General features: G+C 48.9%; 1 protein-coding gene across 5 annotated transcripts in view; it reads right to left on the reverse strand.

Annotated features, from left to right (window-relative positions):
- Nucleotides 1–1,638: 1,638 nt before the first annotated feature.
- Nucleotides 1,639–22,171, reverse strand: part of sptssb (serine palmitoyltransferase, small subunit B) — a 34,946-nt gene continuing 14,413 nt past the window's right edge. For 2 of the 5 annotated variants that reach the window (XM_038817161.1, XM_038817163.1), the window contains exon 2: nt 1,639–3,209. In XM_038817161.1, the coding sequence (XP_038673089.1) occupies nt 2,935–3,177 (243 nt within the window). In that variant the 5' untranslated portion in view covers nt 3,178–3,209 and the 3' untranslated portion in view covers nt 1,639–2,934. Of the gene's footprint in view, nt 3,210–6,937; nt 7,277–12,304; nt 12,354–13,346; nt 13,440–22,171 lie in introns of those variants that run through there. The other 3 variants (XM_038817158.1, XM_038817159.1, XM_038817162.1) reach the window with 3 other exon arrangements.

Below are 22,171 nucleotides of genomic sequence, written 5' to 3' on the forward strand. Positions count from 1 at the left end.
TGCTCGAACTAAGGATCATAACTCCTTTTGAGGAGAGAGCTATGGAGCTTGCACATGAGAACCAGGAGCGGGCCTGCAAAGAGACCAAGCTTGGCCTGTGACAGAAAGTGAGGAGCCTTAATTCAGATGACAAGTCTGAAGTGAATTTTTTTTTGTCCAATAGAGCTTTGGTCGTCAACAACAGTGCCACCCCCTTAACCCCGTCCCCCCCAGGTCACACTCGACACCACCTCAGCAGATGTCACTGAGGAGAACACGAATGAGGCATTACAGCTATTACCCACACCATCCACCATCATAGATTTACCCACCTCAGTGAGGGAACTTAACAGACAGGCTTTTGTGTCCCTATCTGGTGAGCACACACTGCTTCTGATGCACATCAGGTGGAGACTGGAACGTCCCAGGGATGGGACAGTCGGAGGTCTGCTGACTCCCAGAAATCAGCTGTGCCCCAGCCAGGAGCCGTTCTTCTGGACCCGTTTGTCCCTCATCTGCTTGAGATGCAAAGGCAGAGCTGCGAATTCCAGGATGGGTTGTCAATGACATTCCTGTGACAACAAGGCAAATGGAGGAGTCTCAGGAGATGTTGACGATGATGCATGGCACTCAGGCCAATACTGCCAGGTGGGGTCCACACTGGAAAGCCGGAGGCAAGTCATCAGAGCCCTGACTGGAGAACTTCGAAGCATGGCTCAGTCCGTGAGGACCATGGCTGAATGGTTCAACACCATCGTGCAGACACTGCAAGACTGGCAATGCCAGATGATGTTGGAGCTCCCCCGTTCCATGGAGTAACCCATGAGCACCTGGAGGGAGGAAGAAGTGCTGGAGAAAATCCCAGGGCCTTCCACACAGAAGACCCTGGAAATGACCAGCCCTTCTGAATCCCACCCTGATACCAACACATCTCAGGGGCAGCGGGCATGACAGGGTGATGCACCAATATCAATGCCATCTGAAAGTAGGCCTTGGCCCTCCAGCTCATAGCCCTCGATAGGATGCCTGCCAAGGGCATCTCAGGCAACAATGTGTGGAAGGCAGCCGGCTGCCTCCACTTCTGAAGTGCATCCTGTGAATACACCGAGATGTATTGGGTGGGTTTGCAAGTGTAGGGAGTTGTCGGGGCACGGAGTAGGGATTAGTGAATTTACACACAGATAGTTGGGGATCATTCTGAAATGTCACAATTGCACTTTCCACCTTAGTAAAACCTCTTCTTGTTCACAACTTTAAGGGCTCACTTTCTTTGTCTCTTCTCCCACTGGGACAGGTGTTCAGCCACCCCCCCCCCTGCCCCGCCCACTTCAGAACCCCTCAATCCTCAATTCCCTTCGCTATCATGAAAACCTCAATGGGGTGAAGTCCGATCTGGTTCACTAATGCCTTTTAAGAAAGGATATATGCCATCCTTACATAGTCTGGCCTACATGCAAATCCAGATCCACAGCAATATGGTTGACTCTTAAATGCCCCCTGAAATAGAGGGCAAATCGGAATGGGCAACAAATGCTGATCCAGCCAGTGACACCAACATAAAAAAAGGATATAAATTCAGACAATGTTACCTTAGTTTCGCAACTACAAGTGAAGAACTGAATCTAAACCTACCAAACCAAGGTGAAATAAGAAAGGTGATAAGTTAAACAGACTTTATTGAAAAATCATAACGTAAAACCATCACTTTTCCTGAATAATATAACCGGTTAGTGCTAAGTTACAATGCATTTAGCTGGACAATAGGCACACAGCCTTTGAATCAAATATTCCACCGGATCTGATTTGGTTAATTATTACCAGCATAAAAATAGTACAATATTTTAAACAGCCTTTAGATGCATGGAAGGTTTTCATGTGACAATCAGCCTCATGGTTTATTGGCAAAGTATTCATTTACCATGACCTTGCCTGATAGCACCATAGGCATTTACAACTACATGAATATGATATCATTGCAAATAATACATGGAATCACATTTCATGTATTACTGTAAAACAGAATTTAAATACATTTTAAAATTGTTCTAACTTTCTTATGATCAGCTTAGCAGCGAATCAATTCAATTGCAAGAAAAATGGCTCCTTTATAGATCAGACATTTCAATAATTCTTCTTTAAATGTAGCTAGAATTATTAAATTCACCCTGTTATGGCCCTGAATTTTAACATCAAGCAGCAGCGTTGCTGCATCACCCAAATGTCACGTTTTATGTCATGTTATGACTTGAATATGATGGAGTTGCCAAATACATTGGCATTTGTTTGTCCTTTACTGTTTGTTGATTTTGAGACAAAGTCAAAGCCATGATCCACTTCCAGAAATATGTCTTAGAATATTGAATAATGGTTCAATCCCAGACCCGGGTCACTGTCCGGGTGGAGTTTGCACATTCTCCCTATGTCTGCATGAGTCTCACCCCCACAACTCAAAGATGTGCAGTCGGTGGATTGGCCACGCTAAATTGCCCCTTAATGGGGGGACAAAAATAGAAAATTGACTTGTTTCTTTCCAAAAAGGTCCAAAATGAAACTATCGCAACACAATAAAAGGTTATATGAAACATTAATAGAGAAGGTTGTGGATGTGAGCAATGTCTGAATTGAATTTAGTCAGAAACAAGATTGGGTGAGTAAATATTTGACCCGTGGTTATTGTTTCCAGTTGCTATATTATATTATAGATACTTTAACATTAAAGTGACATTTTTGTTACCTTACCTCTGTGGATTCACCACTTTAACTACTAAATGCTTTCTTTTCTACATAGAATGCCATTTACTGCATTACTTGGATCACAAGTCGATTGAGATGCATAAGAGATAAGACTGCAGCCAGAAAGTAAGTTCAAAACCCATGCCAGAGTTGTCATAAGGTCCTTAGATTCACAGGAGCTTCCTTTTTTAAAATAGTCTTGATATTTGCAATTAATATGTGTTAAGTCATGATGGCCACTGTGCTTTCAAGCTGACCTTCTCCGAGGCCAGAGAAGAACTCCAGTGCCAGACGAATGTGAATTGGAATGAATACATAGGCTGTATATAGAACCATAGCCACGATGATGAGCAAAACTGAATTGAAGACGGTTTGTTCCCAGGGCTCCAGCACATAACTGCATGTGATAAGCAGGTATTGGTAAAACAGCCAGGACAGGGTATCCTTCACACCTTTCACATCCATTTCATTCACTCTGTGTGCAGAGCAGAGTTAACCTAAATGAAGAAGGAATTTAATTAGGATAAATGGCACAGATAAATCCATCACTTGTCGTTGTTACTTGACTTTTGCACAATTGGAAAATGTTCCACTATCAAATAAAACTTCCTAAAAATTAATTATGAAAAATGTTGGCAACTTACACAACACATAATAGCACACTGGGCTAAATCACTGGCTTTTAAAGCAGACCAAGGCAGGCCAGCAGCACGGTTCAATTCCCGTACCAGCCTCCCTGAACAGGTGCCGGAAAGGGCTTTTCACAGTAACTTCATTGAAGCCTACTCGTGACAATAAGCAATGTTAATTTCATTCATTTCATTTCATTATTAGTATCATAGGTAGGCTTATATTAACACTGCTACTGTGAAAATCCCACATTCCGGCGCCTGTTCGGGGACACTGAGGGAGAATTCAGAATGTCCAATTCACCTAACAAGCACGTCTTTCTGGATTTGTGAGAGGAAAACGGAACACCCGGAGGAAACCCTTGCAAACATGGGGAGGACATACAATCTCCGCACAGACAGTGACCCAAGCCGGGAATCGAACCCGGGTCCCTGGTGCTGTGAAGCCACAGTGCTAACCAATGTGCTATCAAGCCGCCCATTTCAAAGAACAATCCAAATAAGTTCAAGTATATTATTTGTTTTAAAAAAAGATCCTCACCATAGCACACTCGTTTCCTGTAACTGCATTAATCATATTTCAAAATATGTAATTATCATTAAGATCTAAAATCATTGTGTTAAACAGAATAGAGGTTAGAGGATTAAAAAGAACATGAACAAAGAAAAGTACAGCACAGGAATAGGCCCGTTGGCTCTCCAAGACTGCGCTCACCATGCTGCCTGTCTAACCTAAAACCTTTACACTCCTGGATGCCGTATCCCTCTACTCCCATCCTATTCATGTATTTATCAAGCTTATCTTCTGTGTACTCATGTCAGCGGATAGTGAAACTTCCAAAAAAAGGCGGGAAAGTTCCTGCAGCTCCTCGCACACCAACAAACAGGTTAAGGATCTGTGTAAAAGATGTGGTCAAAGGCATAAATTAAGTGTCCGGCGTTCGGCAAGCTTTGTTCCAGATGCAAAAGAAAAAAAAATCAGTTTGCTCAGAATTGTTACTCTAAGCTCAACCCACAAAAAAAAAGGAAAATCCAGCCCAGGAGCTCTATACTGGATATTGAGGACGGATGCCGGCGGGTTTGAAAGGGAAGAGGATAGTACTTCAAGGGGAGAACTGTTAACACTATCTGCTGACATGAGTACGCGGAAGGTAAATTTGGTGGTCAGCAGTTTGGTGGGATTGGGGTGGAGAGAGAGGTAAGTGGGTCTTCTGTGCAAGATAAGCATGGAGACAGAATGAGAGGAGACAGGAGAGAAAATAGAGAAAAACGTGAGTCCTGGGCCATGGCAGAGACAAGACTTTGTGGAGAATTTGGCTTGTTGAGTAGAGGGAATGGAGAGCTATAGCAGGGACAGAGGAACCAGCTGATTGTCACTAACATTGAGACAAAGAAGCTCATGAGCTCATCACACTTATTTGAGGTGCGGGTGGATGGGGGAAGATGTATTTTAAGGAGATGGTTGATGGTGCAGAAATTAAGTCAGATACTATTTTTGGATTCAAGCATGATCCTGCAGTCGTGAGCAATTTCAGCAAAGGGGATTAGAGCCTGACAGTACTTGTTATTTCCCAGTCATATATTGTACAAGATACAGTCAAGTTGCACCTCTTGGTCTCAAGGGAGCAAGGCATCTCTCAAGTTTATTTTCATAACTTTAACCCTTTATCCGAGTAACTTTCTACAAGCCAAACTTTGCAATTTTCCAATTACTTTGATATCTTTCTTATATTGGGCAAAGCTTAAATGATACAGAACACTCCAATTGCAATCTAAGTATGCTCTTGCACATAATTGTTTTTGGAACTTGTGCCTTGAGATAATGTTTTGAGAACTTGGGCTTATGCAGTTATCTTTAATGACGTACATTTGCAGGTCTTTTTACTCCATTTAAAATGTTTCCACATCTATATTGTTACTTCCAAAATACATTATCTGACATTTTTCTACATTGAAATGTATACACTACCCACTTGCCTCTCCTGCAAGCTTCCTTACGTCCAATATAGTCTTTCACAATTTATCACATCTCCAAGTTTGTTGCCAGCAAATTGGTGTTTTTCTCTTTTTTAAATAAATTTACAGTCCCCAACTTTTTTTTCCAATTGAGGGAAAAGTAGCGTGGCCAATCCACCTAACCTGCACATTTTTGGGTTGTGGAGGTCAAACCCACGCAGACACAGGGAGAATGTGGAAACTCCACACAGAGAGTGACCTGGGACCGGGATCCAGAGCGGGTCCTCAGCGCTGTGAGGCAGCAGTGCTATCACTGTGCAACCATGCTGTGCCACCACTGTGGGCAGCACTGTAGCATAGTGGTTAGCACTCTGGCTTCATAGCGCCAGGGGCCCAGGTTCGATTCCTGCTTGGGTCACTGTCTGTGCAGAGTCTGCACGTTCTCCCCCTGTCTGTGTGGGCTTCCTCCGTGTGCTCTGGTTTCCTCCCACAGTCCAAAGATGTGCAGGTTAGGTGGATTGGCCATGATAAATTGCCCTTAGGTTAGATGGGGTTGCTGGGTTACAGGGATAGGGTGGAGGTGTAGGCTTAAGTAGGGTGCTCTTTCCAAGGGCCAGTGCAGACTCGATATGCCAAATGACCGCCTTCTGCACTGTAAATTCTATGATTCTATGCTGCTCTAAATCGTTTTTCGTCTCAACTCCCAATTTAGTCATTTACAAACACAGGAAATAAGAGTGACCTGCAATCTGTGGAACCTCAATCACATCTTTCCAGTCTAAAAAACGTATTCCTCTAACAGATGCGATTGCATTTCTCTTAGTTCCATATGCCATTTGCCATACACATGCAAACTATAATGCTTTTTAGAGATCACATTTACACTGCAAGGCTATTCTTCAGTAGGATGTCAAACTTGAATATACAGGGTGAGTCTGAACCAACATCTCAGGCTACATTCAGCAAAGGTTATTTGTACACACTCATGTAGAAATTGATACATCTCACGTGTGTTTGTTTTAGGTAGAATGGGTGTGATGTCTACCAATTTCCACATGCATGATTCTACAACCTTATCAGTGCCAGTGATATGGCATATTGGTCCTCACTGTTTTTAGTTGGATGTCAAATTACTGTTGAACCAACTTAACTATGGAAGGATCCTTCCTGCACCCGTTTGAGGACCCTTTTGGGAAACCTGCGAATAACCACCCGGTAACCTCAGATTGTTTTTCCACGTTCTACAGCAGTGATTAAAGGAAATGTTGGGGGTTACTTGCCCAGTCAGAGTTGCTGTGGCAACGTGCAAGTGTTACAGACATGGAGTAGTGATGGAAACTCCAATTATCATTCTATCACACGGCTGACCAGGAATCTCTCTGGCTCTTATCACTTGCCATTGGAAGGGTTTGGAAGGATTTACAGGTTGATACTCAATCTGCTATGAACACACCTTATTTGGCTATCATGTCCTGAGGTAGGACTTGAACGGGCTCAGAGCAAAAACACTGCCCACTGCACCACAAGACCTCCTCCTGAAGGAAATGGTGGGACCATTAAAAAAAACCTCATCTTTTTTGTGAAGTGTGGAGAAGTAAGTGTGCTCCTGGAATTTGGTGCACTGCCAGCTTGTATCTCACCCTTCCATCTTCCAGCTTGTATCTCACCCTTCCATGTTCCAGCTTGTACCTCACCCTTCCATGTTCCAGCTTGTATCTCACCCTTCCATGTTCCAGCTTGTATCTCACCCTTCCATGTTCCAGCTTGTATCTCACCCTTCCATGTTCCAGCTTGTATCTCACCCTTCCATGTTCCAGCTTGTATCTCACCCTTCCATCTTCCAGCTTGTATCTCACCCTTCCATCTTCCAGCTTGTATCTCATCCTTCCATCTTCCAGCTTCCTGAGGTTTACTCAGAATTCTCGCCCTCTGCCTCCTGGTCAATTTGCTCAGCAATAGAAATAACCTTTTGCAGTTTATCCGTGTTTTCTGATTTCACCCCACCAACCCCCCGCCCCGTTGCCGACTCGGCGCCAATCCTAGTCACTCAGGTTACTGCTTCCGGTAAATGCCGAGACAAATACTTGCTCCACCCCATTCTTCTCTCAGCCCTCATCCCATCAAATGCACCCACCCCCCCCGTTCAGTACCACAGTCTCCTGAGGTCCCGCAGTCCCAGTCTCCCGGGTTCCGCAGTCCTCAGTCTTTAACGTGCCACCTCCCTCAGCCTCCCTCCCAATGGCAGCCCTCAGCCTCCCTCCCAGTGACATCCCTCTGCCTCCCTCCCAAAGGCATCCCTCAGCCTCCCTCCCAGTGGCATCCCTCAGCCTCCCTCACAGTGCCATCCCACAGCCTCCCTCCCAGTGGCAGCCCACAGCCTCCCTCACAGTGCCATCCCTCAGACTCCCTCCCAGTGGCAGCCCACAGCCTCCCTCACAGTGCCATCCCTCAGCCTCCCTCCCAGTGGCAGCCCACAGCCTCCCTCACAGTGCCATCCCTCAGCCTCCCTCCCAGTGGCAGCCCCCCGCCTCCCTCCCAGTGGCATCCCTCAGCCTCCCTCAGTGCCATCCCTCAGCCTCCCTCCCAGTGTCATCCCTCAGCCTCCCTCCCAGTGCCATCCCTCAGCCTCCCTCACAGTGCCATCCCTCAGCCTCCCTCCCAGTGGCAGCCCACAGCCTCCCTCACAGTGCCATCCCTCATCCTCCCTCCCAGTGACATCCTCAGCCTCCCTCCCAGTGGCGTCCCTCAGCCTCCCTCCCAGTGGCATCCCTCAGTCACCCTCCCAGTGGTAGCCCCCCACCTCCCTTCCAGTGACATCCCTCAGACTCCCTCCCAGTGGTAGCCCCCCACCTCCCTTCCAGTGACATCCCTCAGCCTCCCTCCCAGTGGAAGCCCACAGCCTCCCTCCCAGTGCCATCCCTCAGCCTCCCTCCCAGTGGCAGCCCTCAGCCTCCCTCACAGTGCCATCCCTCAGTCTCCCTCCCAGTGCCATCCCTCAGCCTCCCTCACAGTGCCATCCCTCAGCCTCCCTCACAGTGCCATCCCTCAGCCTCCCTCACAGTGCCAACCCTCAGCCTCCCTCACAGTGCCATCCCTCAGCCTCCCTCCCAGTGGCAGCCCTCAGCCTCCCTCCCAGTGACATCCCTCAGCCTCCCTCCCAGTGGCAGCCCACAGCCTCCCTCACAGTGCCATCCCTCAGCCTCCCTCCCAGTGGCATCCCTCAGCCTCCCTCCCAGTGACATCCCTCAGCCTCCCTCCCAGTGACATCCCTCAGCCTCCCTCCCAGTGGCATCCCTCAGTCACCCTCCCAATGGCAGCCCCCCGCCTCCCTCCCAGTGGCATCCCTCAGTCTCCCAACCGCTGAGACCCCAATCTCTCCAAACGTGTACCAGTTCAAGTGACGGGTTTGCTGCTGCAGCCTGAAGTTCAAAAGATTCAGTCAAGCCCACAGCCACCTTGAGCATTTCTGGAATCAACTGTATTTCTGTAACTGACACCCTTGCTCCAGGCTAACACTTAATTGACTCAAAAAGTTATTCATATACGTTTCTATTTAGGAATTCCTCACATCGCTACCATTCCTTCAACTGTATGGGATGTTCACCTGGAAATAAGTGTCTCTATCACAAGAATAAAAATACAACCCCATCCCACTTCAGTGCATAATTAACATAATGTGCATGGAATTAATTTCAGGCCAATCATTTAATCTAATTATTCTAATACATATTATAAACCTCAAACTTATTATAAACTACCTTGTTTTATCAGTTTTTAGAAAAAGTCATGGAATTAAAGAGGCAGTGCAGCCTCAGATACAAAACTAGCTGTGAGACAGAATGTCTCTGTGGTGTCCCTAGCGTGCCATTGTTCCCCAGACCTAGAATACCTAACTGTGAAGTGTCGCCCCTTCTACCTCCCACTTGAATTCACCTCTGTATTCTTCACAGCAATCTACATCCCACCCACCAGGCATAAGTGAAGAAATCACTTGACAAAGTGCATTCCACCATCCACAACCAAGAAGCAAATCACTCCGAAGCCCTGACAATCATGGCTGGAGACTTCAACCAGGCCAGCCTCAGGAAGGTCCTACCCAAACTCCATCAACATATCTCCTGCTCCACCACAGGTGCAAACACCTTGGACCACTGCTACACGAGCATCAAAGGAGCCTACCGCTCCATTCCCTGTCCTCACTTTGGCAAATCCGACCACAAGTCGGTATTCCTACTTGTGGCTTTACAAATAGCAACTCGAGCGCCCTGAGCCAGTCAGGAATACTGTGCAGTGCTGGTCCGAGGAATCCTCCACGACTGCTTGGAGACTGTGGACTGGTCCATATTCAAGGCCGTGTCAGCTAACCTGGACGAGTACACAACCACCGTCACAGACTTCATCATAAGTGTGTCGAGGACTGTGTACCAAAGAAGACAATTCGGGTATTCCCCAATCGGAAACCCTGGCTCAACCAAAAGGCTCACTCCCTGCTGAAGTTCCGGACGGAGGCGTTCAAGTCTGACGACCCTGACCTATATAAGAAATCCAGGTACGACGTACGGAAAGCCATCAGGGATGCAAAAAGACAATACTGCATCAAACTAGAGTCCCAGGCCAATGACACTAACCCAGGACGATTATGGCAGGGCCGACACAAGAACACAGCCTATAAAACAAGGCCAGGCGGAATATCTGGGGCTGGAGCATCTCTAAATGATTATCTGAACAAGTTCTATGCCCGCTTAAAAGTTGGTGACATTTAAATTGCTTTATTACTCTAATATCAGAATTTATTTCAACATTACAGTGCAATATCTGAATTGAGAACTGAATTTTCCTCCCAGCACTGACAGGCAATTTAGCAACAAAATCAATAATATCTGTTGGGTGGAATTTATTTAATCATGATCCATTTGTCAAGCCATTCTGCGTTACCATATCAGTCTATTTATGGATACAAATTGCACTCCATCAGTTTTCATAATATATCCTCCACATTTACATAACCTATTGCCTAATCAATTTAATGGGAGTACAAACATTTGGGAGGGATGGTTACCAGATAATAAATTGATTGAATAATGTGATACAGTGGGAGAAGATGGTTTTATTTGTAACATATGTCAGAACACAGAATTAATGTTTAATACACTCCTTGTTAGAATATTTGGAGGCTTGTCAATGCCTTCTAATTCAGTGATAAAACTTTTATTATCTGCATATGGACCAAGAATGTCCTATTGTGAATCCAATCCAGTAAACTGGAATAATGTGCTAAATTTATGAAAGTTAAGCCACTGTGAGTTACTGTTGATACTGTCACCAATGAGGATTTTATTTGAATTCAGGTTAAACCACTTCAGCATTCAAAAGTTAATGGAAATGTCAAAGAGTCATCTAGACTCGAAACATTAGCTCCCTTTTCTCTCCACAGGTGCTTTCAGACATGCTGAGATTGTCCGGTATTTTCTGTTTTTGTAATGGAAATGAAACCCTTCTGGTTTAACCAGTTTTTAAGTGCATTGCCAGCAGTGTTTATGCAGTTATAGCCTGATTAGACTGCCTATGAAACTTGGATTGCCACTGCACTTGTGTAAGTTGTGAGTGTTTACATAGATGCAGTCGTGCTCACAGTTCTGGAGCAAAGGTTGGATTGGATTGGTTTATTGTCACGTGTGCCGAGGTACAGTGAAAAGTATTGTTCTGCGTGCAGCTCAAACAGATCATTCCGTACATGAAATGAAAATGCACATAGGGCAAATATAAAATATACAATGTAAATATTTAGACACAGGCATTGGGTGAAGAATACAGGAGTGTAGTACTACTCAGTAGAGATCAGGGGCGGAATTCTCCGACACCCCGCAGGGTTGGGGAATCGCCTGGGGCCGGCATAAATCCCGCCCCCCGCCGTGGCCGGAATTCTCCGCCACCCAGGAATCGGCGGGTGCGGGAATAATGCCCCGCTGATCGGCGGATCCTCCGTGGCGATTCTCCGGGCCACGATGGGCCGAAGTCCCGCCGCTGTCAGGCCTCTCCCACCGACGTGCTTTAAACCACCTCTGTGCCGGCGGAAGCAGGCGGTGCGAGCGGGCCCCGGGGTTCTGGGCAGGGGCGCAGTGCGATCGGATCCCGGGGGGTGCCCCCACCGTGGCCTGGCCCGCGATCGGGGCCCACCGATTGGCGGGCAGGCCTGTGCTGTGGGGGCACTTTTTCTACTGCCACGGCCTCCACCATGTGCCGGTGGTGATGTCAGCGGCCGCTGATGCTCCGGCGCATGCGCGGACTCACGCCGACCGGCGAAGGCCTTTCGGCCAGCCCCGACGCCGGGCGGCATGGTGCCAAAGGCCGTTTGCGCCGGCCGGCGGAGCGAGAAGCACTCCGGCGCGGGTCTAGCCCCTAAAGGTGCGGAGAATTCCGCACCTTTGTGGAGGCCCGACGCCGGAGTGGTTGGCAGCACTCCGCTACGCCGGGACCCCCCGCCCCGCCGGGTAGGGGAGAATTTCGCCCCAGATCAGTTCATAACTCCAACAGTCCATAAAAGGGTCGTTTAGGAGTCTGGTAACAGTGGGGAAGAAGCTGTTTTTGAGTCTGTTCGTGTGTGTTCTCAGACATTTGTATCTCCTGCCCGATGAAAGAAGTTGGAAGAGTGAGTCAGCCGGGTTGGAGGGGTCTTTGATTATGCTGCCCCGCTTTCCCAAGGCAGCGAGAGGTGTAAACAGTGAAAGGATGGGAGGCAGGTATGTGGACTGGGCGGTGTTCATGGCTCTCTGTAGTTTCTTATGGACCTGGGCCAAGCACTTGCCATACCAGTTCTCACAGCGTACTTGAATTCCTGCTAAGTCCTCCATTGTACTGGGCATAAAAATCAACACCATTGTCTTACACCTGTAGGCTAACCAAATTGAATCCAGTGATTGATATTGCAAACTACAGATTTATTTTACACAACTCAAAGGGAGATCTCAAGCACATGGATTCTGCCATTGTTGGCTTCATATCAGTACCTGGGAATCCTTGATGTCAGCTGCAACTTTGAAGCGGCCTTTAAGAACTCTGTTGAAGTAAAGGCAAAAAGAACACATTGATGTCTTTGAAGGCAGAGAATGACTAAAGCACTAATGCAGTCAATACTTCAACCAACTGTCCAAATAATGCTCCTTCATGGTTGCAAGCTTCTAGGTGTCCTTTGGTTCTTATACAAGATCTAAACAAAGTGCGGAGTGGATTTGTGATTTAATGGGAGGACATTTATAGCGAGATTCTGCCAGTAAGCATGTTTTTGTGGGGGTGTCATCTCACGTTAGAAAGTCCCTGGCTCAGTCATAAAATGGCTGCATTTGCTGCCACTGCAGAGGGCGCATTCACTGGATGTGCAGTCACAGTGCCTGTGACATCACTCAGCCACAGGTAGCTGCCTGCATCAAAGAATAGGATGATCCATAGTATTGAGCCACGTAAAGACATTTAAACAAGTGTAGCATCAATAAAATGTATTTTTTTTACCTTGGTTAAGGATTATAGTTTTCACAGAATATTGAACCCCAAAATACCAATTAAAAGTCCTGGGATTGTGATTACAACGCTCTGCTGGCTACCTCACTGGGTCCCACTCCCAACCCTTCACTGCTTCCCTTTCACTTTGCAACCCTGTGCCCTCGCTGTCCACAGGCAGTGAGCAGTGTGGAGAGCAAAGAGGCCAGAGTTGGGAGTGGGGTGGTAAGCAAAGCAGTAAGTGGAGTGAATGAGGGCAAGAAGAGCAATGAGTGGGTAGGTGAATGAGATGAGCATGTGGGTGGAAAATGATCACCTGCCCGACAACGATGATGTCAGTGGTACTGCACATGCTCCTGGGATAGCGTGTGCGGTGCCTTGCAGTTCCAGGCGTGCAATTACGACATCACTTCCTGTTCCAGTGTGGTAACAGGAGGTATCGGGAATAAAGAAACACCTGCCTTTATGTTGGTACCTTTCATAATAAATGAATTAGTTTTGAAGTTCTACGATTGCTTCCCTGTGGTCAATTTTATGCACAGCTGTGAAAGTTACCAGATAATTGGTTTCGGTGATATTGGTTGAGTTGGTTAACATTGGTTGGGATATCCACAGGGCTCCCCTGATCTTCTTGGAAATGATGTTCACCTGAGAGGGAAGATAAGGGCTTGGTTTAACATTTCATCCAAAGGATGACAGCTCTGACAGTGTAGCATTCCTGCTGTCATCTTAACTTTTTTCACTCAAGTAGCTTGAGCAAGACTTGACCGACAACCTTCTGACTCATAGGTGAGAGTGCTACCAATTGAGTCATAGCTGGTGCGACAAGCAAATAATGATGAGTAAGCCTAGTAAACAGCATTGGATATCAAGATCTAGGATACCATGCGCAGTTTGCACAGGTGCTGCCAAGTGAATGTACATAGCAGAACAACAAAAGGTGTATGGGATGCCAGATTTGAGAAAACACATTCATATTTGAAGGGCTTGATATAGATGCTGTTACTCCTTCAAAATCTGCCAGTTTCCCAGGATATAGTTGAGCGCTGTTGTGTGGTCTGGAGGATGACGATAATGCTCTTACATTTATAATGAACTGTGTTGCTTGTGAGGCGTTTTTGGAACCTGCGATCTGCCTACCTAGCTGGGATGTCTTACTCCCTTGACCTGGGCTCAGCAGATACAATCATTTCTTTATCGAGATTGAGGAAATGTTTGGGAGTGAGCTTTGTGCAACGATCTAGTTGTTAATTAGTTACTGCAATCCTGGGAAAGGGTTGTAAATGTATCTCTTTCAGGTTTTATTCCATCAAAATAAATGAACAGATTCTGTACAACATTCATGTTTTCCCTTCCCAACATAACATACAAGAATATGAAATGAGAGATGGTAGGGGTTACCAAACAGGGCTCTGTGGGCCTCCGAGGGATGGGAGAGTGGGGCCGGCGAGGGGTTGGAGAGTTGGGGAGTGCAGGGCCTGCAAAGAGGGGGAGAGTGGTTTTGGACTCAGGAAAGGAGAGCAAGGCATGTGAGTGACATGGTGGTCGTGGGGGGGGGGGGGGGGGGGGGGGGTGAAGGGAGTATTGAGAGGGATGAATGGGTGTGAGTGAGAGGGATGAATGTGTGAGAGTCAGAGGGATGAATGTGTGAGTGAGAGGGATGAATGGGAGTGAGTGAGAGGGATGAATGGGTGTGAGTGAGAGGGATGAATGGGTGTGAGTGAGAGGAATGAATGTGTGAGAGTGAGAGGGATGAATGGGTGAGAGTGAGAGGGATGAATGGGTGTGAGTGAGAGGGATGAATGGGTGAGAGTGAGAGGAATGAATGGGTGAGAGTGAAAGCGATGAATGGGTGAGAGTGAGAGGAATGAATGTGTGAGAGTGAGAGGGATGAATGGGAGTGAGTGAGAGGGATGAATGGGTGTGAGTGAGAGGGATGAATGGGTGTGAGAGGGATGAATGGGTGTGAGTGAGAGGGATGAATGGGTGTGAGTGAGAGGGATGAATGGGTGTGAGTGAGAGGGATGAATGGGGGTGAGTGAGAGGGATGAATGGGTGTGAGTGAGAGGGATGAATGGGTGTGAGTGAGAGGGATGAATGGGTGAGAGTGAGAGGAATGAATGGGTGTGAGTGAGAGGGATGAATGGGAGTGAGTGAGAGGGATGAATGTGTGAGAGTGAAAGGGATGAATGGGAGTGAGTGAGAGGGATGAATGTGTGAGAGTGAGAGGGATGAATGGGTGTGAGTGAGAGGGATGAATGGGAGTGACTGAGAGGGATGAATGGGTGTGAGTGAGAGGGATGAATGGGAGTGAGTGAGAGGGATGAATGGGAGTGAGTGAGAGGGATGAATGGGAGTGAGTGAGAGGGATGAATGGGTGCGAGTGAGAGGGATGAATGGGTGTGAGTGAGAGGGATGAATGGGAGTGAGTGAGAGGGATGAATGGGTGAGAGTGAGAGGGATGAATGGGTGTGAGTGAGAGGGATGAATGTGTGAGAGTGAGAGGGATGAATGGGTGTGAGTGAGAGGGATGAATGGGTGTGAGTGAGAGGGATGAATGGGAGTGAGTGAGAGGGATGAATGTGTGAGAGTGAGAGGGATGAATGGGTGGGAGTGAGAGGGATGAATGGGTGTGAGTGAGAGGGATGAATGGGTGAGAGTGAGAGGAATGAATGGGTGAGAGTGAAAGCGATGAATGGGTGAGAGTGAGAGGGATAAATGGGTGAGAGTGAAAGCGATGAATGGGTGAGAGTGAGAGGAATGAATGTGTGAGAGTGAGAGGGATGAATGGGAGTGAGTGAGAGGGATGAATGTGTGAGTGAGAGGGATGAATGGGAGTGAGTGAGAGGGATGAATGGGTGTGAGTGAGAGGGATGAATGGGTGTGAGTGAGAGGAATGAATGTGTGAGAGTGAGAGGGATGAATGGGTGAGAGTGAGAGGGATGAATGGGTGTGAGTGAGAGGGATGAATGGGTGAGAGTGAGAGGAATGAATGGGTGAGAGTGAAAGCGATGAATGCGTGAGAGTGAGAGGAATGAATGTGTGAGAGTGAGAGGGATGAATGGGAGTGAGTGAGAGGGATGAATGGGTGTGAGTGAGAGGGATGAATGGGTGTGAGAGGGATGAATGGGTGTGAGTGAGAGGGATGAATGGGTGTGAGTGAGAGGGATGAATGGGTGTGAGTGAGAGGGATGAATGGGGGTGAGTGAGAGGGATGAATGGGTGTGAGTGAGAGGGATGAATGGGTGTGAGTGAGAGGGATGAATGGGTGAGAGTGAGAGGAATGAATGGGTGTGAGTGAGAGGGATGAATGGGAGTGAGTGAGAGGGATGAATGTGTGAGAGTGAAAGGGATGAATGGGAGTGAGTGAGAGGGATGAATGTGTGAGAGTGAGAGGGATGAATGGGTGTGAGTGAGAGGGATGAATGGGAGTGAGTGAGAGGGATGAATGGGTGTGAGTGAGAGGGATGAATGGGAGTGAGTGAGAGGGATGAATGGGAGTGAGTGAGAGGGATGAATGGGAGTGAGTGAGAGGGATGAATGGGTGCGAGTGAGAGGGATGAATGGGTGTGAGTGAGAGGGATGAATGGGAGTGAGTGAGAGGGATGAATGGGTGAGAGTGAGAGGGATGAATGGGTGTGAGTGAGAGGGATGAATGTGTGAGAGTGAGAGGGATGAATGGGTGTGAGTGAGAGGGATGAATGGGTGTGAGTGAGAGGGATGAATGGGAGTGAGTGAGAGGGATGAATGTGTGAGAGTGAGAGGGATGAATGGGTGAGAGTGAGAGGGATGAATGGGTGTGAGTGAGAGGGATGAATGGGTGAGAGTGAGAGGAATGAATGGGTGAGAGTGAAAGCGATGAATGGGTGAGAGTGAGAGGGATAAATGGGTGAGAGTGAAAGCGATGAATGGGTGAGAGTGAGAGGAATGAATGTGTGAGAGTGAGAGGGATGAATGGGAGTGAGTGAGAGGGATGAATGGGTGTGAGAGGGATGAATGGGTGTGAGTGAGAGGGATGAATGGGTGTGAGTGAGAGGGATGAATGGGTGAGAGTGAGAGGAATGAATGGGTGTGAGTGAGAGGGATGAATGGGAGTGAGTGAGAGGGATGAATGTGTGAGAGTGAGAGGGATGAATGGGAGTGAGTGAGAGGGATGAATGGGTGTGAGCGAGAGGGATGAATGGGTGTGAGTGAGAGGGATGAATGGGTGTGAGTGAGAGGGATGAATGGGAGTGAGTGAGAGGGATGAATGGGTGTGAGTGAGAGGGATGAATGGGAGTGAGTGAGAGGGATGAATGGGTGTGAGTGAGAGGGATGAATGGGTGAGAGTGAGAGGGATGAATGTGTGAGAGTGAGAGGGATGAATGGGAGTGAGTGAGAGGGATGAATGGGAGTGAGTGAGAGGGATGAATGGGTGTGAGTGAGAGGGATGAATGGGTGTGAGTGAGAGGGATGAATGGGAGTGAGTGAGAGGGATGAATGGGTGTGAGTGAGAGGGATGAATGGGTGTGAGTGAGAGGGATGAATGGGTGAGAGTGAGAGGGATGAATGTGTGAGAGTGAGAGGGATGAATGGGAGTGAGTGAGAGGGATGAATGGGTGAGAGTGAGAGGGATGAGTGGGTGAGTGAGAGGGATGAATGTGTGAGAGTGAGAGGGATGAATGGGTGAGAGTGAGAGGGATGAATGGGTGTGAGTGAGAGGGATGAATGGGAGTGAGTGAGAGGGATGAATGGGTGTGAGTGAGAGGGATGAATGGGTGTGAGAGGGATGAATGGGTGTGAGTGAGAGGGATGAATGGGTGTGAGTGAGAGGGATGAATGTGTGAGAGTGAGAGGGATGAATGTGTGAGAGTGAGAGGGATGAATGGGTGTGAGTGAGAGGGATGAATGGGTGTGAGTGAGAGGGATGAATGGGTGAGAGTGAGAGGGATGAATGGGTGTGAGTGAGAGGGATGAATGTGTGAGAGTGAGAGGGATGAATGGGAGTGAGTGAGAGGGATGAATGGGTGTGAGTGAGAGGGATGAATGGGTGTGAGTGAGAGGGATGAATGGGAGTGAGTGAGAGGGATGAATGGGTGTGAGTGAGAGGGATGAATGGGTGTGAGTGAGAGGGATGAATGGGTGAGAGTGAGAGGGATGAATGTGTGAGAGTGAGAGGGATGTATGGGAGTGAGTGAGAGGGATGAATGGGTGTGAGTGAGAGGGATGAATGGGTGTGAGTGAGAGGAATGAATGTGTGAGAGTGAGAGGGATGAGTGGGTGAGTGAGAGGGATGAATGTGTGAGAGTGAGAGGGAAGAATGTGTGAGAGTGAGAGGGATGAATGGGTGAGAGTGAGAGGGATGAATGGGTGTGAGTGAGAGGGATGAATGGGTGTGAGTGAGAGGAATGAATGTGTGAGAGTGAGAGGGATGAATGGGAATGAGTGAGAGGGATTAATGGGTGTGAGTGAGAGGGATGAATGGGTGTGAGAGTGATGAATGTGTGAGAGTGAGAGGGATGAATGGGAGTGAGTGAGAGGGATGAATGGGTGTGAGTGAGATGGATGAATGGGTGAGAGTGAGAGGGATGAATGGGGGTGAGTGAGAGGGATGAATGGGTGAGCGAGAGGGATGAATGTGTGAGAGTGAGAGGGATGAATGTGTGAGAGTGAGCGGGATGAATGTGTGAGAGTGAGAGGGATGAATGGGAGTGAGTGAGAGGGATGAATGGGTGAGAGTGAGAGGGATGAATGGGGGTGAGTGAGAGGGATGAATGTGTGAGAGTGAGAGGGATGAATGGGTGTGAGTGAGAGGGATGAATGGGTGAGAGTGAGAGGGATGAATGGGGGTGAGTGAAAGGGATGAATGTGTGAGAGTGAGAGGGATGAATGTGTGAGAGTGAGAGGGATGAATGTGTGTGAGTGAGAGGGATGAATGGGTGAGAGTGAGAGGGATGAATGGGTGAGAGTGAAAGCGATGAATGGGTGAGAGTGAGAGGAATGAATGTGTGAGAGTGAGAGGGATGAATGGGTGAGAGTGAGAGGGATGAATGTGTGAGAGTGAGAGGGATGAATGGGAGTGAGTGAGAGGGATGAATGGGTGAGAGTGAGAGGGATGAATGGGTGAGAGTGAGAGGGATGAATGTGTGAGAGTGAGAGGGATGAATGGGTGTGAGTGAGAGGGATGAATGGGTGTGAGTGAGAGGAATGAATGTGTGAGAGTGAGAGGGATGAATGTGTGTGAGTGAGAGGGATGAATGGGAGTGAGTGAGAGGGATGAATGGGTGTGAGTGAGAGGGATGAATGGGAGTGAGTGAGAGGGATGAATGGGAGTGAGTGAGAGGGATGAATGGGAGTGAGTGAGAGGGATGAATGGGTGAGAGTGAGAGGGATGAATGTGTGAGAGTGAGAGGGATGAATGTGTGAGAGTGAGAGGGATGAATGGGTGTGAGTGAGAGGAATGAATGGGTGTGAGTGAGAGGGATGAATGTGTGAGAGTGAGAGGGATGAATGGGTGTGAGTGAGAGGGATGAATGGGGGTGAGTGAGAGGGATGAATGGGTGAGAGTGAGAGGGATGAATGGGGGTGAGTGAGAGGGATGAATGGGAGAGTGAGAGGGTTGAATGTGTGAGAGTGAGAGGGATGAATGTGTGAGAGTGAGAGGGATGAATGTGTGAGAGTGAGAGGGATGAATGGGAGTGAGTGAGAGGGATGAATGTGTGAGAGTGAGAGGGTTGAATGTGTGAGAGTGAGAGGGATGAATGGGAGTGAGTGAGAGGGATGAATGGGGGTGAGTGAGAGGGATGAATGGGAGTGAGTGAGAGGGATGAATGTGTGAGAGTGAGAGGGTTGAATGTGTGAGAGTGAGAGGGATGAATGGGAGTGAGTGAGAGGGATGAATGTGTGAGAGTGAGAGGGTTGAATGTGTGAGAGTGAGAGGGATGAATGGGAGTGAGTGAGAGGGATGAATGGGTGTGAGTGAGAGGGATGAATGGGAGTGAGTGAGAGGGATGAATGGGACTGAGTGAGAGGGTTGAATGTGTGAGAGTGAGAGGGATGAATGGGAGTGAGTGAGAGGGTTGAATGTGTGAGAGTGAGAGGGATGAATGGGAGTGAGTGAGAGGGTTGAATGTGTGAGAGTGTATGTGAGACGGGTAAACGTATGTATAAGAAATAGAAAACACTTCCAGAAATTAGTTTTTTGTAATGTTTGTACCTATTGTAAAACAATCTTTTTTGTGGTTTGCTCTTCAACACAGTAAGAATGGATGCGATTCTCCGGAAAAATGTCCAAGTGTGCTAGCGAGTGGGAATTGTCGAGGCTTATCCGGTGCTTGGCCCAGTGAGACCGGCGACACTATTCAACGTTAAATACTCCATTTAACGAGGCTTCACTGGCTTCTCGCTCCAAATACCGGCTCGTCAGCTGATTCACTGGGACCGCGTTAGCCAGCCCCACAGCTAACAAGGTCGAACTGCACTTACTATGCACTTGCTCAACCAACCCCCAGCCAGCTCGCAACAATGGAGCCAAGGAGACCAGCCCCAAGATTCAGGGATGCTGACCTGGGGAGGCTGCTGGATATGGTGGAGGCCAGGAGGGATGCCCTGTTCCCCCGGGAGTACCAGAGGGTCAGCCACAAGGCAGCCAGTGCTGCCTGGGAGGGGGTTCGGCAGCAGTAAGCTCGGGCAGTGTGACCAGGAGGACTGGCCTCTAGTGTCCGAAGAAGATCAATGACCTACACCGGGCAGCCAGAGTGTATAGACACCAGCGTCCCAACCCCCCCACCCCCTTCAACCCTCCCTCCACCCCCTCCCCTTCAATCCTCCCTCCACCCACCTCCCCCTTCAATCCTCCCTACACCCACCCCAACCCTCCCTTCACCCCCCCTCCCCCCACAACTGTGAATCACGCGTGTGGCTAATGACACTTTGTGCTTCCTCAGGAAAAACTCTCCCATAGTCGGCGGGAGAGGGCCCAGACTGCCGGTGGGGTGCCGGACTTGAGAACCCTACCTCCCTCGAGGAGCAGGTCCTGGAGATGACTGGTGTGGCTGAAGACTGGGCGGTCACCAACATGGAGGCTGACAACCTCAGGGTGTGGGGCAGGGTCCTGCACATGGGCCGCTGCCTCGAGCATCTACAGATGTTGCTGCTGCCTTCTCCGGTGTGGCGTAGTACCACCAGGCTCCACCCGGAGGACCTGTCAAACGTGAGTATTGATTGACTTACTGACTGACCCATCCCTCCCACTGACCATATGTCCATTCTCCCGCAGGTCCTCCAGCCGATGGCGCCGGCCCATCCCGGGTGGCCCCCTCTTCTGACTCTCAGGAGAACACCTTAGTGGAGAGCTCTGATGATGCCACTGTGATCCCGGCACAGCTACCTTCCCCACCCTCCACCAGCGCAGATACACACACACCTCGGTGAGACATATTAGTGGACAGGATTCTGGTACACAATCTGGTGAGCACCACACTGCTCATTGAGGAGCACCAACGCCCAGCTCTCTGCGGGTTATCATCACCCCCCTGCCCTCGACAGTGACCTGCTGACAGTCCCAGCACCCTGGAGTGATGTGACACCTGGGAGGGTGGGAAATGGGGGTAGGGGGTGGGTAGCCCTCCAGGCTTGCTCGACCCTCACCTCTGCCGCCTGTCCTGTAGCCTCCGGTTGGGCCTCAGGTTCCTTCCCGGCCTCGTCCTACTGGTCCAGCACCTCCTCACCATCCTCGTTCCCCCCCTCCTTCTCCTCCATGATGACCACATGTTCCTCATCATCAACATCCAGCTTGTCACCCCGCTGCTGTGCCAGGTTGTGGAGGACACAGCAGACCACAACAATACGGGCGACCCTCCGGGCGGTGTCCTGGAGGGCATCTCCGGAACGGTCGATGCATCGGAATCGAATCTTGAGCAGTCTGATGTACCGTTCAATCACAGCCCAGGTGGCACATGTTGTGCCTTGTTGTATCGACTCTCCGCTTCGGTCTCCGGCCTCCGTGCTAGTGTCATTAACCAGGTCCTCACCGGATAGCCCTTATTCCCCAAGAGGCAATGGGCCATCCTGGGATGCTCCTCGAAGAGGGCAGGGATGTCAGACTGCCCCAGGATGTAGCTGTCATGGAGACACCTGGGATGCTTGCAGATACATGCATTATCTGCAATTGGTGGTCGCGCACGAGCTGTATGTTGAAGGAGTGGAACCCGTTTTGGTTAACATTGGGAACCCCGAGATGGTGGGGTGAGCACAGGGCAACATGCGTGGCATCTATGACTCCCTGGACCAGGGGCATCTCGGCGATGGTGGAGAAACCTGCTGCCCGGGCATCCTGTTCGACCTGGTCCATGTCAAAAATGATGTAATCCATCCGGCATACAGGGCATTTGTGACCTGCT

This window comes from Scyliorhinus canicula, chromosome 13 (assembly GCF_902713615.1).
Source record: "Scyliorhinus canicula chromosome 13, sScyCan1.1, whole genome shotgun sequence".
Lineage (NCBI taxonomy): Eukaryota > Metazoa > Chordata > Chondrichthyes > Carcharhiniformes > Scyliorhinidae > Scyliorhinus > Scyliorhinus canicula.